Raw genomic sequence first — 20322 nt, 5'->3', positions numbered from 1 at the left:
TAAAAAGGCAAATATTGACCATACGTAGGTGAACAAACGTAGGGAATTCCAATACATAAAGACTAAAACACGTATAATCATGTTGTAAGTTGATATTCATAAGAATATTATATTTTCCTTTGACATGAAAAGTAACCGTCCCCCCCGTGACCATGAAGGCTGCAAAGTCTTCGAAACGTCGGGAGAAAAATGAAATACAAAAAACCGCGATAGAATCCGGAAAATTAGTTTAAATTCAATAACTGTATAAAGCAAAGAAAATGGCCAAATGTGTTGTTAAATGCATTCATAAAACTATTACTGCCATATTGGACCTTATTATATCGGCTTTATTCTATATCCCATTATGTTATGGAGTGAAAGTTATCAATTTGGAAGTATTTTATAATTCTTTAATTCTTTAATTTACTGGAATAAAATACGAGAATTTTGCGTTTTACAGTGCGATGCGGTCGTCAATTTTATATTTAATTTATTTGGTAAGGACTGTCAACGAAATAACAATATTGCATAAAATTTCAAAGAAAGAAAAGAAATAGTATTCAATTAATTGCTATTTGCTGAACAGGCAACAACTACTTACTCTTGGGTAAAAAAAAGAAATCTAAAATTATGATAATAACACAGATAATGACTTTATTCCCGAAAAAGTAGAAAGAATTGGGCTTCTCCCGCTTTTTTAACCGACTTCAAAAAAAAGGAGGAGGTTATCAATTCGACGTGAATTTTATCAAGTGTGCTCGTTGGTGTGGAAGGCGTGCTATCGCCATATTGGATACAATTCCAGACTCCGGGCTGATTGATCATGAGCAGAAAATCCCAAGATCACTGCCTGGGTTTCGAACCTGAAACCTCAGTGCGGTGTCATACACATACAATACAATTACACCACCAAGGAAGTCACAAAAATATACTCATAATTTTATACGTATATTTAACATAAGCAATTAAAATACTAATTACCAATATGGTATAAAAAGTTTGCGCGCAACTATTTAAAGAATTTTCAGTAAAATATTTCATAGTTATCTTGATATGAAATACCCAAATGATATCATCTTGATTTGTAAAAATGTTTGATATTTCCGGGGTGTATAACAAGTTTACTAGACTCTAGTTAAGATAATTTACAAATAACAATACAAAAAATATGTTATACATTAATGCAATCAGGCTTCGATCTGATTGACCTTTAGAAATGTTGCTCCTTGAATATATAAGCTTTTGCTCGCGACTTCGCTCGCGTGAAAAAGTTTTCCAGGATAAAATATAACCTTCCCAAAATTTTTAACTATCTCCATAACAAATTATATAAAAATCCATTAAGTAGATTTTGATGAAATCACTAACATACAGATAGACAGAGAAGGGGACATTGTTTTATAATATGTATAAATAATAAAAAAAATGCGTGCACTGATGCTATAAGTATATATTATATATGCTATATTGTATGATAACAGTGATAGCCTATTTAGGTATGGAACGGGCTGCCGAGATGAATATCTACAGGTTCAAAATAGAAGGGCACGCACGCAACATTGCTTTTTTAAAATTATGTGTGTATTTTTGTGTATTATCGCTTGCTTTAACGGTGAAGGAAAACATCGAGAGGAAACCTGCATACCTGAGAAGTTCTCTCTAGGAATTTTGAGGATGTGTGAAGTCTACCAATCCGCACTAGGCCAGTGTGGTGGACTAAGGCCTAATCCCTCTCAGTAGTAGAGGAGGCCTGTGCTCAGCAGTGGGAGAGTATATAAAACGGGACTGATATTAATGCCATGGAACAATGAATACAATCAACGGTATTTTTAGAATACCTTGTTTAAGAAATAATCAAGTGGTTTACCATCTGATTCACGTATTTATAAAACATTTCGAAAAAATCAGTAAAATATTATACAAGCCTTTGTTCGCGGCTTCGTCCACATAAAAGAATGGGATGCTTGTGTTACTGTTCTTCGGGTGTTACACCACGTTCTCATGTTGTGGTAAAATATGGAACTAATTTATTGCACTGACAACGTTAACTTTAAAACGAAACAAAAGTAGCGCCCAAAGCAGGTTTCTCATTTTCTTGGTAAGGCTATGAGCACATGAGGGACGGTTCTGCGCAGCTACAGCGGCGCATACGGAGCCCTCCCGTATGCGCTGAAGAAGGCCACTGCGGTTTTGGTTGGTATGACGGTGTATGATATAAGAGCGTAAGGGACTCGGTCCAATTCTCGCTCGCAAGATGTTATACTCCCGAGTGTCGACATTGAGCCGTAAGACCAGTGAGACCAACGTACCCGTTACAGTCACTTTCCGATTGATGGTAGCGATAACCCTTTTTTCCAAGCGAATAAATACACATATTGCTGAAAAGTATTTCTTTTTAACGAACACGACAAGGTGACCTCACTGCACTTGAAGGTAAGTGAAGTTGTGTCCAATAGAGTGCCGATTGACGAGAGATTATTACCCCTTAACAGTCGACACAATTATGCCGGCCTGTTGGAAGCGGATATGCACAGACTGATCCAGGAACGCGACACACTTACGTGGGCCACTATGGCTATTAACTCCTTGTGTACGGTGGTCGCTATCCGGCAGCAAAATACCACCAGTATATGTGGGTGGATTGAATTAATCAGCACGCATCTTGCAACATGTTCTCGTATATAAGGACAACAATTAAGACTGATACGAATCTGTACATCCGCGGTTGATGTACCTTTACAGTCACAGGACGATGCGTATCTCACACGATTCGCATATTTGCACACGTAAATAACAAACGGAGATTCCGACTTGTATACAGGATTGTTTAAGTCATTGTTTATGTTTTTTTTGCTATGATATCGATACTGGTAATTCCAAAAGGTGCCGGTTAGATTAATAATGTTAGTGTTTTAAATCTTCTTATTCAATATATATAATGGTCTAAGGACCTTTCAGTAATAGACACCAGAGCCCAGCAATGAATACACTTATGGCGAGTAGAGGATCAGATCGGCCAGAAATTAGATTCCGATGTGGCGTTAGGTACGCCTCTTATTGGACGGAACACATGTGAAAAGTGCGTGAACTGATTACACCTCTGCCTATTCCTTCGAGGATAATAAATACAATCTATCTCCATGCCAAATATCATCCTAATCCGTTAAGCTATAGCATTTACTAACAAACGTCTTCACAAATTTTCGCATTTATAATAAACTAGTTTCGATAAAACCTGCTTAGTTACATCAAAGCAAATGCAACTAAATTCTCTATACTAAACTATCCTCAAAGGTTACTCGGTAACAGATATTTTCCAAAAGATACTTTCGACCTTTAAAAGGTGTGATGACCAAAGACTGGTCCTAAATTAGTATACCTTTCAATTCGTTTTGATTAACGAGTTAGAACGTGGGACCGCGCCGCTCCGACAGACGCACCCATGCCTGCGTAAGGTGACCATTGAGGTCACACTAAACCTACTTGCTACATTCAGGCCTTTATCGTCAAAGGGATAGGCAGTAGTGCAACCATAACATCTATATTTAGACTTTTTTGTTCCGTCCCATCTGATAGCGGCATCTATAGATATGTCGATCACATATTCCAGCCTTCTAGGTAATAGTGAGTAGAAATCCCAATATCGCTGCCTAACACGGGATTCAAATCCGGGACCTCAGAGCGGTGTTGCAGCGCGCACACAATTCATCTACCCAAATGAAGCAGTTACTAGCCTACTGCGGCATGTATGTCGTAAAGCGAGAATAAAGGCGCTGTTGACGTTACACAAACATGGCCATTAGTTTAGTATCCTACACATTTGATGCATTTATTCACGATAAATATTTTTTGTAACAGATGGTTGGTCGCTGCACGGACGCAGAGTCCTGGGGGGGGGGGGGGCAACAGAAGCTCGCAAGAACAGCCTACCCTAGACATAAGAACAAAAACAAAAACAATGTCGTAAAAAATTATATTACTATGAAATTATTGAAAATTCCAGAACAAAGGGTAATTCAAACGAATATTTGTTCCCGTTCGATCAAGTATAGAGTTACTTCCGTAGTACTAACTCTTACTAGCCGTAAAAGAAGTACCTTCCTTGTATTAGAATGATGTAATATTCTTACGTGCCTACCCCGCAAAGATTTAGTCTTGATTGTATCTTATTGCGAAATAGTCGTAATAAATTTTAAAGTTAAGGACAAATTATTAATTGCAACATCAAACCATAATTTATTTTACTGCAAATAAATTTTAGTGATACCTAAATTTTGATGAGTATATTTTGTTGTTTTATTGAATTGAAAATAGCCATGTTTATATTGAATTTGGTGAACTGCCTTGCATATTGGAGCTAAAGAGTAGTTAGATCAGGTCAAGTTTCAGTAAACACTGATGGTAAATCGATGATCTAAAAACAGGCTAAGCTGATGTATGTGTGGTGGTGGAATTATAATAAGTACTCTCTAATTATTTAGAAAAAAACTTAGGTAATCAAATTGTATCATAACAACTGTTAATTTAGTATTTCGCAATAAAAATAAATAAAATAATAAACAAAAAAAAATATCTTGTATAGATATGTTATAATATAGACGCTTTGTAATTCTAAGCCCACTGCTTGGCACGGAGCTCTTCCTCTCAGAGGGTTTACGCCCGACTCTACTATGCTGCTCTAGTACAGATTTCATATATCATCAAAAAATCTTGGGTTTATGCTCGACTTCAATGTTGGCACAGACTGTCATATTTCATATATAATCGGAAATTCTTATGGAGAATTCGTAGGCATGTTCAATTTTTGCGATGTTTCATCACCGTTAAAGCGGACGGTAAACGACATATACAATAATATGTATGCGAAGGAATTATAATTTATTATGTACAAAAAAGGTTGTAATTTTTATTTACTAAGTCTGACGAGAATTATCATTTTCAAAGTGAAATAAATTGTCAAAAAATGTCAATACGATTAGTTAATGGTCTACTCGAGACGAAAAGATATCTAATAATAATTAGTTTTCGTACAATTTTTATTCATATAACTCCTTTACGTATAAGCAAATGTAAACTTTGTTAATCGTTCATTGTAGAGTAAATTCCGCAGTTTAACTTCAATAGGGGACCGGCCTATGCTTGATTTTGTACATTATTCTATATCTAATGGTTAATAATATGAAAAAGAAGCACTCCTGCGAAAACTGCATAACAATTGGTTAAAAAATGAGCGAGCAATTCATATTTCAAATATTGTAACGTGCAGAAGTGGGCGCGATGTGGGGATATCGCTTCATCTCTTTTTTTCGCACGCGTCGTAATTCCCGATGACGTCACATGTGGATATTTCGTCTCTTTTCTGTTTCTTGTTAATTACCCCTTCCACCGAAATTCAAAGACTTATAACTTGTTGATTTTTTACCGGATTTTAATAATTCCTTCTGTCTTATAATTTATATTATGTAAATATTTGATAATAGTAAAGAACAAAAATGAGTCCGGTACCCTATTAGGGCATTGGTTTAAGGAAGGCAATCTAGCTTTAATATAATTTAGTGCTTAAGTATTGTTATAATAAATTATTGTGTTCTAAATTATTAGTTTGGAGAAATAATAAATACAAATCTGTCTCAATCTGTGACATTAAGGTTCTATATTTCTCTGCATAATATTTACTACACAGAACTGCACCTAGTATAGCGTTGATTAATAAATAAAATCAAAAACATTCATAACAAATAGGATGTTGCGGTCACACAATATATCTTTGTCTTCGATGTTCGTTCTCAAGCTTTACATGTCATTAAATAGACATTATATTTTATTGCTTTAATATAATATTATCATAATACCTTCGCGTGCAATAGGTTTCCAATGCGGATGCGCAACATACGTTCAACAATTTGCAACTGCATTATTCGAATTGTAGATAAAATCAAAAATAATATATTCAGCTCTTTACAAATATGGTTACCTATGTTTAATTATATACTCTATAAAATGTAACAGTAAATAAAACAAAAAAGGAATACTTCTACAAAAATCGCTTCAATATTTGTTAAAACATGAGGCAAGTAAATACTTTTAAATATTAAGCAAAACTGAATGTGGGTATATTTTGCTACCTTATTCTTACGTACGCGCCGACGTCACACCATAATATCTGAATCTCTTTCCCGTTCTTTGGAGTTTAATTTAGCAGTCCCAGCACACTTCCGTCTGTATATTTCATGATTGTTTTAAAGTGTTTTAACTTATATTTATAGTAACACATAAAATCACATAAAACTCGGCATGCATTGCTCGGAAGAACAACTAAAATTAATGCCCTAATAAAGAAGCACAAAAATTACAATCAAATGTGGAACGGAAAGTAATATCCATTGCAATGGCACACGCATAAATCGTATGAAAATTAATGGCCGCCGGGAAATACTCTATAGACGATTATCGTTAGTCATTGAGCAACATAATTGCCGGTTACTGGTCGCTGCGCATGCGCTCAGAGACACGATAGCACCAATATGTAGGATTCATTCGATGACCAAATATATGTGTTATGATTTTTAGAGCGAAACTATATAGGTTAACCTCATTCGCAAATTTAAAGAAAAATGGCTTCTAAACGTAATTTTTAGGAATTAATAAAAATCTTCAAAAATATCTTTTTTAGCATTTCGTCTTCAAAGTTGCTATTTGATTTTATAATTAGATTACAAAAATCAGGGTAGTAACACTCTCAGTACGAAGTGTCTGCAGTTGTGTTTCGAACGGCGAGCGAAATTTACGGAAACAAGCAAACTCACACCTTTTGAATGTCTAATTCATTCTTAAGACTAGTAGTGTATCTAAGTTTCTTTTTTGTGGGAGTCTATGGGCAGTGAAGGTCCTTCGACCAGAAGTGACCTATTTGCTTTTTAACCGGACTACATGGAATTTAAATCACAAGAAAGTTCTTTACGTGACGGTTGAAATTTTAGCAGACTATAAAATTTATAGTCTGCTAAAATTTCAGTCGGTATAGAATGAATATAAGTTTGTTTTATAGTTTGGCATTATGTGTTAAATGTTATGCCCATATTAATCATCGTGAATGTTCTAACAATTAAAATATTCTAGAAAGTAAAAAGTAATAACGAGAAAATATTTATTATTATCATGTAAATTAAAACTGGCAGTTTCTGAAATAATAAAATAAAATAAATACTATTAGATATTTTTTTTAATTGTAATATTTACATAACCAACTAGCATAGAAACTATTCATGTCATTTAAATCCTGACATTTGGGATCAAAAGACACGTGGCCAGTCCGTAAAATTATTTTTTAATCCAAACAAAAACATCCCGCTGGTATTGTGATATACGCAAATCATATCAATAATATATTCATAGGCTAATATAAAAGTGGATTATCCATCATCATTATCGTTAACTTCGTCATGGGAGATTTTGTTGCCTTACAACCATTAAGATTATGTTTATTTAGCATTTAAATGACCCGCCATATCTAAAGATAAACTTTGTTGATACAAAGTAGCGCCAAACGAGAAATCTGTGTTGTACTGACCACCTCTTTTCTTTTGTTATGTTGAGTTTATCTTAAGGAAAATTTGTGTGTAATTCTTATTTCTTTAGTACAATCTCCTTTGCCCACGAAATAGTCTTTGTCAAAATCATAATTTCAAAATAATTTTACTTTAGCTATATTTATGACTAAACCTATTTTCACCTTGGTGTTCAATTTTACTGTGTGGCAAATTTCATCAAAATATGTCCAGTTATTTTGTCGTGACAGCGTATCATACACACTTACTATCGCATTTATAGCATCAGTAAAATGTCATCACATCGAATCCAATGTCCATAAAAAATCTGACCAATTATATTATACTAAACGACTCAAACTGATGAAGTCACTAAATCACTATGACATTATTCTGTGAAAACAGCATTAGAAAATCATGATTTACAATACATTAACAGCGCGTGGCACTTGAAACTATAAATTATTGACATTTCATTCAAATCTCACATTTAAGCCGATATCCATGGCCGTACATTCCCTTGGAACAGCATGACGCCCTTTTGTGTTACAACATCTATATTTATCTACTAGCTTTATAATAGTTTTTTTAAAAGGTGTTGAAGCAAGACACACTTGAGGTCCTAAATCATATTATATATATTTTATTAATATAATATATACTGCCGCACTAAGCGCAAAAGCGGTATGTCAGGGAAACCTTATTTCGAGATAATCAAAGTTTGGTAAATATAGTTTTGTATGTAAAACTGAGATAGAGAAACTCTTTTAAGTTTTTTTTACAAGTTCTAAACAAGATACCGTTATTTAGGTAAGTTCATTGGATGGGTATTTCTTTAAGCTTCTGACGACATAAAATTCAAGATTTAGATATTTTTTTGAGAAACCGCTTTTAAGCTTAGCACTGCAGTATAGGTTTACATTTAACCTAATGATAAGTGATTTGGTCTACGATGGCCTTGATGGATTTATGAGTAATTTAAGTTACTGCTAACTAAATTTCTTATTTTTATTTATTTATAAATATTCGGGAAACAAACAGAACAATATTAACCAAAAATTAAAAAAACAAAATATCACACATTCTAGCAAAGTTTTCACTATAAGGTAGCGCATGTTAAGCCAAAGTGGACAAACACTTTGCGCATGTTTCATCAAAGAACAGCTTTGGATTTCCTAAAGTCTTTATTATAATTTATTTTATATTGCAGTGCTATTTTAATTTGCTTTGACGTTTAATTTGTGCTTAGTCTACTATATGCCTAAAACATATATAAGTATAATCATCATTATCACGTAGGTATAACGAAAGGAACGTCAATCCTAATTAGGATATTTAAAGTATTATTAGTTATAAAATCATTATTACTATAATGATTAAAAAAACTAATACAGGAAGCCTTTAATAAAAATAACTTTCATAATTAAAACCATATCAAACATGTTTCACATATTTTTAATCAAAAGTACAGTCAGCCACAAAGATAGTTGAACAAATGCAAAACTTCAAAACGCTTCTGCACATTAACTTTAATCGAAAACATTTTTTTTTATCTAAAATGAAGTTAACCCTGTTAAATTTAATCTAATGAAGAAAAGACTACTTTAAAGTATTTGAAAAAAAAATGATATTTGATACGGACACAGAAGTATAAAGGCGATTCGAAATTTTGATTTAATTCAGCTACTTTTATGGCAGACTGTACATTGTTAATTTTATTAATATTTATACTAATATTTTGGCATTCCATGCTTTTTCTAACGCGTGTCACGTGACCCACGTGATTATTAGTTTTTTTACTATTAATTAGCATTTCTACGATAGTTAAAATATATCTTCACAGATGGGACAACTTTTTTACATCCTTTGACCTTTCAAGGTTAATAAAATTTTATTTTACACCAGCTTTTTGCATGTCTGCACGTGTGATATATTTGGAATCAAATGCAGTTATGATTAACCTCTAAAAATCCTATAAGGTGCCAAAGAATAACGAATTAAGTTAACTGTATTGTTAAATAGCCTAATAAAAGACAGAAACTTTAAACCGTGTCTAGGTTTTAGCACGTAAATCTATAAATTATCGAATCGCAAAAAAAACGAAATTAGACTGTTCTATTTAATTTATTTGTTTAGATTAATTTAAAACATTGTGAAACAAAAAACTAATGTTGATTCTTAGAATTAAGTATAACAAAAAGTAAATAAATAAATCTTGCCTATATCCATCGGCCACGAGTGCTTGCGTCTGAATAAAAGCAATCACATTATTATAATGAAAACATTTAAATTACTAAACAGTTTCGCCTCTGGCCGTTCAGATGCCGAATGATTATCAATGGCCTAATAATATTTAGGAAAAAAATAGTAATGGTCAGGATTTTCCAGATGTTTCGCTTACGTTTAAAAGTATTATTAAAATATAGTATCGTCGGACAGGTTGAAAATGTGCAGCCATTTTTAAATTATTTAAAATGTGATTTGAAATTCGAATATTATTTTACGAATGAAACCTGTGCGTCTGATGTTCGAAATATAAAATAACATTGCATAAAAAAAAAAACATTAATCATGAAGTGGTTATTTCTACAAATCGATCCAAATTATTCACCTACGCAATAAACTTGCGTTCTATATTTATCACTCGTTGGAAAAATACTCATAACATCGTTACGTTGATTAACTACTTATATTTATAATTTACTTTTATAAATAAAATGCTTGATAATTCATTCAGAATTAGACCGGTTTATTTTGCGATTAAATTGTAGGTGATAGCTAACCCAAATTTTAAGCTCTTATTTGACTCAAATTATGAGCGTTTAAAAGTTTATCACGCAAATAATATGCTTTAAGAAAGGAATAAACAGAACTAACAATCTGCGAGTGTTATGTTCCATAGACTAACCTTCAAAATAATTTAATATGTATCAAACTTATCGCATCTAGAATATTTCATGAACATTTGTGCGTAAAACGAATTAAAAAATAAATATTTAAAACGCACCATAAACAATGAGTATCATAATGCGTCCATAGACAATAATAAATTATTTTGACGCAACTGCGTATTTTAGCGGTTGATTTAGTATCCGCCATTTTGAATGACTGATAGATAAGACAAGTTTACGACGTTTTGAATTACAAATCAATTACACATTCTTTGAGAAGTATTTACGCTGTGTTGTAATGCTTACAATGGAGTTTATTTATCTTTTTCGTGACGAAGGCGCCTAAGATAATATGATTTTGTTTATATTCCTTGTAAGGCGATGGTTCCAGCAAAATGGCGCTGACGTTACTTTTTTAAGGCTACCTATTTTTTATATTATAAATAAAATATTATATTTATATTATAAAAAAAAATATATTAAAAATGTACATAAATAAATTAATCATTATATTTCTACAATATAGAAAGAAAGAAATAAGTTTATTGTTGGACCAAAGATAAAAAAAATAAAAACACAAAATCCTTCATAACATAAACAATTATTGCACCAATATGCTGTACATTATTATTTTTTTTTTTTGTAATGTGAATTTGATTCTTTTAGAAATTACATATTCTAAAATCATTGCATAATCCCGCTCATGACTCGTGTACCGACAATGTATGGAATAATTGTTCAAAATTGTTTGCTTGAGAGAAGGCCTTAGAGAGTGTTGTATTCATAGTATTCTTGTTAATATTTGTTTGAATGAATTCAAATCCAATTTATTTTTTTCTTTTAGATCAATAGACAATCAATGTAATATTTTTTGGATTAATCTATTTTGAAAGCGTTTTAATCACACACTTTGGACTTAAGAAAAATAATTTGGATGCTAAATTAAAAAAAATATTACTCTCGATTAAGCTCCGTTAAGTAAATATTATGTTTAAAGTATATGTATTTTATGTATGTCCTTTACAAATCATTGTCACATTAAGTAAAGATACCACATTTCAAAGAGATCGAACGGACATAAATCCTACTTAAGAATTTATATTGTAATTCCTCGAGGAAATATTATCGATCAACATTTCAATCAATCGATTAGTGTAAATCGATTATTTAGAGTGCAGTCGGCCGCACGGGCGGTCGCGAGATATTCGCTAGAGATCAACCATCCGAGATCTAGCCGTGGCGTGTTTGACTCAGATACATCTCATTATGAATATACTGGCTTCTGCTTGTGATTCTGTTTACCTTAAGTGACTCCAGGGAAAAAATCCCACTCTACATTTTCGGAGTAATTTTTTTTATTCGCGCGCGGCAAAGTGACCTTCTTGAACCTGATGGTAAGTGGAATATGGTTCAATGGAATGTCGACTTACGAGAGATGATTACCACTCGACAGTCGATACAATTATGCCGGCCTGTTGGAGCCGAAAATACACAGGCTGATTCCGAAACGTGGCACACTTACGTGGGCTACTGTGGCGGGTTTTAGCAACTTGTGCACGGTTGTCATCCGTGATATAAAATATATCTTACCACAATGTTATAAATCAGTCTATACATTAATCTTGGATATGACCTTTCTGTATGTCAAATAATTCAACGCGTTCAACAGTTTCAGCGTGTTCTTCCAACAAACATCCAAATGTCAACACACTCATCTCATCAGCCTACAACTGTCCACTGCTGAACATAGGCCTCCCCTAGAGCGCGCCACGTTGCTCGGTCCTCCGCTCTCCTCATCCAGCGTCCACCGGCGATCCTGCGAATGACCAGCGGATCGGAGGTCGTCCTGCGCTACGCTTACCGAGACGCGGTCTCCACTCACACTGGTATTTATTAATTATTGTGATACCAAAATGACCGTTTTGCACCTTTTTCTGCCCAGCATTAACGCCCTCGACCAACAAATACATACAAATCTCAATATAATCTGAATTAGTTTAAGCACAACAGGTTTCTTATGCAATATATTTTTGTGAATATTCATTGGCGCGGCGACGGTCAATAGACGTAAATGAACGCGTTAGTTTCTGCGAAATGCGCGGGCGCCGAAGCAATCTGAAACAATCCAGCCGGCCTTGGTTGAGCGAGGAAACGCCTTAAATTATAGATCAGGGGCGGAGTTAGGCGGGTGATAGGGGGGCTGTACTTTGAGGACTCCCTAGGCATCTATTGCAAGATTGTCGCAATTCGCAGACATGGAAGAGTTGCTCGATTATTGCATAAATATCATCATCATTATCAGCCGCAGATTGTCTTAGGCCCCTCCCAAAGATTTACAGATCGACTACTGGAAGCAGCCCGTATCCAGCGACCTCCTACGACAAATATAAATATAAAAAATCTGCAAAAATATTTAATGTAGTAAAAAACCGCGATCTCACACTCAGGTACTGTGAAAACCTCCCGAGAGAATCTCCACAGATGTTTCTCGGATGTAAATCGTGACGACATAAAATTTGTTACAGGCGAAATTGCGACGAATGAACATTATTGCACGCAGCTGTTTCCTTGCCATTTTTTTCTTGAGATGTGATTTACATTAGTGCCCGTTTTCGGACCTCATCTAATTTTGGGAAACTATTTAACTTTGCAAAACTGACCTACATCACTTAATTTTTTTTTTATCTCAATTATAAGAAAATTTGTTAATTTCAATGTTATTAGCCCCTACCGATACCCAACTCCGTACTAAAGCTAACACCTTAACCTAATCAAATAGACAGACATAACAGTTCTGAATACGTAATTACGTCGCCAATTGAACTTGTGGCAAGACCTCGAATCCGGTTTCCGTCCACGTAGCCGGACTATATTACTTTATACATGTTCAGTTTTGTACACGTGACACGCTTGATTAGCAATATTTATATTGATGGTTACCACCTAATTTAATATAATTACGCTAGATGGCGCTTTCTTAAATTATCAAAGTGACTATTGTGTGTAGTTTGGCGAATGGAATAAAGAAAAAAAAATAGCAAAATAAGAAAAATGGTTGTCAAGCGGAAAACGATGTAAAAGTTTAAGAGAGATGTAAGAATTGTTCGGCCATATAATTAATAATTTATATTCAGAATTTCTACTACAGAAATCTACAGAAAAGAGACAGACAAGTGCCGCACAGTTGCTTTCTCTTTCTACTGCATGATTTAGTTTATGAGGGTGTTACTTAGTTCGTTCTCTATGTTTTTTGTGACCTGATGGAGATGCCAAGATGCCTTTCTCTAATCGTTACCGCTAATAGAAAACAAAAACAATGTATGGGAATCTCATATACTAACGATTAGTCTATCGTATGTTATTCCCATACATAACGTTGACAATTGTAAAAACATATTGTCTACGGCCCAGTATCTATTGCATCTATGCCAAATTTCATACATGAATATTATTTGCGGTCTTGACTTTACTTAAATCCAAATATTCAATTAAAATTTGTTGTGATTGGCTGCATCATTTTTACGACTATTCTGCGAATATCAATTAATCCAAATATCCATAAACTTTCTTATTTATATATGTCGCAGATTCAGACAGATAATTATAAAAAGTCTCGCCCCTCGTCTCGAACGAACCATTGACAGATCGTATGTGAAACTTTATTTTTAATTGACAACTTGTTGATACACTTTAAAATTGACAATTTGATGTCAGACTTAGTAAATAAAAGTTACAACCATTATAATTCCTCCACATATTATAGGTCATTTCATTCACGAAGACGAACCCTTCCACTTTTTAAGGGGCGATGTTGCGTGGTATCGCGTGGTACGGGGGCTGATACGAGCCTCAGCGTCGCGCTATCCTTTCTAGTGTGCGTGTACACTCATGCTGCTCACGCACACTAGGCGATTAGGGAAAGTAATGGGGCGCGTCTTCGTGGATGAAATTATCTATATACGTAGTTAATAGGTAAGGATTATAGTGATTATGTCATTTGCTTATTTATTAAATGATATACTATTCACGTAAATTTCTTATTGTTTTATATGTGAATACCTATTTTTTATAACTCAAACCATTGTGTAAGAACAAACACTCCGCCTTTGATATGTTTGAACACAAATAAAAAACCTCCGTGTTTAGTTATAATATTGGGTTAACGAAAAAAAGGTTTAATCACTTTTCCGTGTTCAAATTAAAAACGTCAAGGTGACAGGGGAACTGTCAAATGAGTTTTAGATTAGAATAGATATAAAATGAATTTGTTCTTATTACTGCCTCGGTGGCGTAGTTATATTACGTTACGACTACAGTGCTGTGGTCTTGGGTTCGACCCCGGGTCAGAATATGGTGCAGTGAAAATGAGTGCACAGTTACAACTCTATCTACCTCTTCAGGTACAAAGGGCTGTAGCGTGTATTTTTTATTTTGTTTACGACTTGAAATATAGAGCCTTATTAAGAAACGCTGTGTAACTATATCTATGATAAATGTACAACGTTTTGTCACACTTAGTAACTTTGGCGGGAAAAGTCATTCACTGTAGGAAAACAAAGACTTTTTGATTTTTTTTAAGGCCGACTTCTATCTCTACATATATACAACCTTTATTAATAAGGCGGTCAATATTTTATTTAAACATTTAATTTAATAGGTAGAAAACTGACCATGAAGGCTGCAGTCTTCGAAACGTCAGAAAAAAATTTTAATATAAAAAACCGTGATAAAATCCAAACATAGTTTTATTTCAAGTTAGAAATTCCTATACCCGACATATTTACTCTATTTCTTTTAAGAAATGATCCAATAAATCAACATAGCAATAAGAATAACATCTGCGTTAATATACAGCTTTTTTATTTGACATTTTTTATTCTGCACACGTGCTCTCATTAATATTGATCAAATGTCATCGGAAAATATAGAGGACTTGCGGCTAAAACCCAAAAATAGTTTTCCTTTGACCTTGATTTACTCGTATTATGATTTATGCGACAAATTAGATATTTTTGTATGTATTTAATATTTAATCTCTATAAATCATTTTACGATTAAATAATAAATGTCAAAACATACATTAATTGATGAGAAATAACCAAATAAATGCTTAGATTGATTGATAGGAAGAATAATATTATGTCATCTTAGATTATCACAGGTGAGTGACAAAATGACTTGAAACAGTCGGAAGTAAATAGACATGTCAGATGATTTTTTTTATTTCTTTGTATGACGAGACGAGCTTTCTGTTCGCCTGATGGTAAGCGATGCGACCGCCAATAAACAGTAGAAACACTATCCAACACTTTGAATTACAAAGTATTGTTTGGTATTCCACTGCACTCGCCTGAGACATGAGATGTTAAGTCTTATTATGTCTAGTAGTTACATTGGCTGCAATAACCTTTAAACCGGAACACATCAGTGACTATACACTGTTGCTTAGCGGTAGAAAAAGACATTGCGGTGGTACCTACCCAGACGGACTCTTACATATGAGAGACCTATCACTAGCTAATTTTAGAAATTTATTAATTTAATGGGTGTTTTAGGGACCCATACATTATAATGAAATAAGATTAGTGTTGCCAGATATTTTATTACAATGTATGGAGTGTCGACTGATTTTTGGAATTGGACTCTTTATTCATTTAATGCTAAATATCTTTTATCCACGCGCAATAATATGAATAAACCTTATTTGATGAGATTTTGATGAGATCTTTACATAAAATAGGAGCAGTATCATAACGTTAAAAGAGAAGTAGTAAAGTAGGGGGTGACTGAAAAAAGTATCAGTATACAAATCTATTATTAGAAATATTTCTGCCAATTTTTCAATCAGCGCAAATTTTCGAAACAACGGATTTTTATGTAATTTTCACAGATGAACAGAGTACAGTCGGGAGCAGAATATAGATTATTTTATTAATTACGTACTTAACACAAATAAATGATATGTTAATGCAATTAAAATATCTTATACTAGCTTTTCCTGCGCCTTCGTCCATGTGAAAAAGTATTTCTAGGATAAAAAGTAGTCTATCGTGCTCAGAAGTAATGTTACTTTAGTTTAAAGAAATACAATCGGTTTATTTGTGCTTGAAATAAGCACGTTCAAACAAACAATATCTTCATCTTTATATATTAATATACAACATGTTATGAATTAAAATACAATAGCAAAATAAGTGAAAGTATTAAACGGCGTTATTTTGTAAATATATAGAGGATAATAAATATAAAGGAGCCAGTCGTTTTATTTCTTTCATTTAAAACCTAAAAAATAATTAGACGCTTAGTAAAATTTCGGCGTTTAGTGAATTACCTACAAAAGCCAATAATGTACGATCAAAACGCTCTCTGAATTTAGCGGGTACACACAGAGAGAATTTTAATTGTTGCCAGAAGTAAGGAAGCCAGTTTTTGGCACACACTGTCGGAAATGCAGATTGTAAACGTGCTACGAACATTGAATACCTCTAATGATAACTTTTTTTGGAAAAGACGACAACCAAAGACATGTCATGAATTTAGTACAAAATAGAACTGTAACATTCTTTTCTATTTATTTATTAGGTCTACAATCAAATGTTTGTTACATTAACTAAAACATAAAAGAACTAGAGAAATCATTTCTCCATATTTCATTTTGCTTCATTATGTATGGCTCATATTGATTTTATTGTTGAACAAGCTTTTGCTTTTCGCTTCCCTTGCTCTAATAAATATCCATCATATTAGTTTTTCTTCAATATTTATAAAGTGCAGACATCTACTTCTTACAATTTCATTAAATTTTACCTATAGTAAAAATATGTTTATAAATCTTTTTTTTTTTGGTTAAATGCACGACAACCAAAGGATAAAATAATATAAATATACTTAGTCGAAATCGAAATGCCTTTTTAAATTCTCTCAATTGTTTCCTGCCTTTTTTATTGCCAGTTAAATTAATCGATTCCAATAATACAAAACAAGTTAATCGATTTGTAACATGATCCTAATCGATATAAGTCAATAATTCGGTTCTATTTATTATATTATGTCTATTGACATGGTCAGTGGCCAGTCCGTGATAATGTTACATTTAAGTATATGCAGAGCAAAATCACAACTTAATATTCATTTAGGTTAGGTTAGGTTTTTGATCACGTAATAAACATTAGAATAATAATGTCATACTGTGTTCTATTTTGCCTACGCATTTGACTAAATTAAGTATAAATGTATTTGAATATTTGGTTCAAGTTGATGGACGATTGCTTTAAAATTATGTGATTTGTGGCTTATATTATTATTATAAAAATTAATCTCTATTTCCCTTGTTCATCGCATCACGCATGAACGGATGGAACAATTTCGCTAATTACTTTTTTGTTGTGTTAATTATTTCCAGGAGATTTTTTTATGAAAGAAAAAATTAAGGAAGATGAGTAGAACATTAAACAAAAAAAGAAAACTTAACTGCAATATTAATTTTACATAACTATCAGCGATTGACAGAATGCGCGCTGTAAATTCATAGTTAAGATGGGACAACGTCTGTCGGGTCAGCTAGTATTCAATATTAATAATTGGACTGATGTGGTTTTTGGGTCTATGGCTGACGTGATAATCTCTACTGCCGTATACAAGAGGCCAACTGTGCCGGTTACCACTTCAATTCACTTCACTTCTTTATATTTCTACCACCAAACAAAATTATGACACGCCATTGTTTAAAGGACATTGTACCCAATATAAATTACCCGCCATCACCAATCTGAAACTTCGATCGTTTGTACACCATCAGATTTGATGGTAATTTCATCGTGTTCTAAGATTAGCTCATCTCTCAAGCCTACGTCACGACTTCTACGTCACGACGCAGTCAGTTCCTGCGTCTTCACGATTAGATAAGACTCTCGTGGGAACCGGCTTTCACCTGCGTGAAACAGGTGCTTTTTGCTGGAACCAGTGATGAACAATGAGTGACGCGTTGGTTCACACTTATAGGGTTGGCGTAACTTTAAGATGGAATTTATTCCGCCATAGCATTGTGAGAAACTGTGTAACGAATATGTGGTTGTTCCATGGATTTGCTCTAACGGTGTAGATACGTTATTATTTTCACTTGTTTATCAAGTCCTTTGTTAGTAGATTTGACAACCCTATAGGTAATTTATATGGACCATAAAACTAATATGAATTTAATAAAAAATACTCATTATACTACAGTATATACCTATACAATAATAATAGTTCTATTTTACATTGTGTTGGCTTTCCGTCATGGAAGCGCGATTTTCACTTTTCTCAACATAATCATTGTACATGGGAGAGATGGAGGTACAATGTAGGTTTCTAGAACGCAAACAGTTCCCACTTATTTCCACATCGAAAGATTTCAGTTTCTTTTTTAGACAAATTACTAGTTAGAAAAATGGTTGAAGTACGGTCGTTAATATTCTAATGAAGACTTTGTGAGCAACTGAGCTTATGATTATAAAATAATCAGGCTATCTCGTACAAATAGTGCAAATTCTATATGAGATGATAGAATTATAAAATTTTGTAAATGACAACGTTTCAATATGCTACATTATTAACGTGTTTAACGGACCTAAAATAATACTAGTGACAAATATGTTTAAAACTGATAGTACATATACACTAACATGGTAACTATTAACAAAATTAAGGTGCTTTAAATAAAGAATTTGTTCAACTCACCGTAGCCATCTCCTCGTAGTCCACGCCATGCGGCTGAGACTCATTCTTCAGCGCCCGCCACACCTTCAGGCCGTCCTTCTTGAACAGCCCCTCCTGCCTCTTCAGAACCAATTTCAACTGCCGACCGAACGCTTCCAGATCAATTTTATGGACATCAAGATCCTGATCCTCCACAGCATGCACCTTGTCACTGAGAACACCTTCACTATCACTAACACTTGAATTATCACCGAACCGAACGCTCACTGTATTGTTCAGATCTCCAATGATGTCCACATCTTTGATGTATTCTTTCACTTTGACGAACATTTCGTCGTTGAGAAGGGAGGGGGGGCTCGGTGCCTTCTCTTTGAAGTTCTTTTCGTGAGGTATCTTGCTGGAGGTAGCATTGTGGGAGTTGGTGGAATGGGAGGTAGCGATGTGCCGCCTGGAGAGGTGGTGGGTTAGTTGAACTAGGTGGTATTCTGGCACTCTGCTGTGGTGTTCCACGTGGAAGACGTGTTGCAGTTCATCCGGTGTCATGTGCTCATGGATCTGTGGAAGAAAATATTGTATTAAGTTTGATTCTGATTACAACCATCTAAGCGCCATTTGTCCCCTTTTATAAGTAGACAATATGATGTATAAGAATATTTTAAGGATTTGTATACATTCATCATATTATGATATTAAACTTATAAAGTCTATTTAATGTTAGGTTGAAGAAGATAAATGTTAATTATTTTAATTTATTTTCAAAGCGGATCTTAACCATTTCTTAACTCTAATCATACGCTACATTTCTTTATTAACAGACTTTATCAGATCATATTCAACAAAAAACATATCACATTCGTTTTCAATTAACGTGGAGTAACTGTAAACGCAATCCAGTTTGAAACACATCCGTATTGGCACGTATTTGTTTTGAATGTCAACGCGAGGACCTTGGCTGAGGTCAATATTACTGCAAAACGTTCCTTTCCCTCATTTCCAGATTTAACCATAGCTTGACGTTGCTAAATTCCTTTGTTAATCGTGGACTAAAATTTGCAAATAATTCAATTATTTTCGGTACTTTATTGTTTGTCTTAGTTTGTTTTGATTGCTTTTTAATTATGGAATGTTTTAGTCTGAAGGAATGATGCATAGAAGTTGCAATTTCGTTTTAAATGTGATTTCTTCCGTCCAATTGCGACAAAAAG

The 20322-nt window shown here is 33.6% G+C and overlaps 1 protein-coding gene across 3 annotated transcripts in view; it reads right to left on the bottom strand.

Annotated features, from left to right (window-relative positions):
* Positions 1-20322, bottom strand: part of LOC115450848 (A disintegrin and metalloproteinase with thrombospondin motifs 16) — a 198858-nt gene that overhangs the window by 37885 nt on the left and 140651 nt on the right. For all 3 annotated transcript variants that reach the window (XM_037440819.1, XM_037440815.1, XM_037440821.1), the window contains exon 3: positions 19139-19672. In XM_037440819.1, coding sequence (XP_037296716.1) covers positions 19139-19672 — 534 coding nt within the window. The remainder of the gene's footprint in view (positions 1-19138; positions 19673-20322) is intronic.

Source organism: Manduca sexta, chromosome 4 (assembly GCF_014839805.1).
Source record: "Manduca sexta isolate Smith_Timp_Sample1 chromosome 4, JHU_Msex_v1.0, whole genome shotgun sequence".
NCBI lineage: Eukaryota > Metazoa > Arthropoda > Insecta > Lepidoptera > Sphingidae > Manduca > Manduca sexta.
Note: the sequence above shows the minus strand (reverse complement) of the source record. Positions and strands in the feature narration are given on the sequence as shown.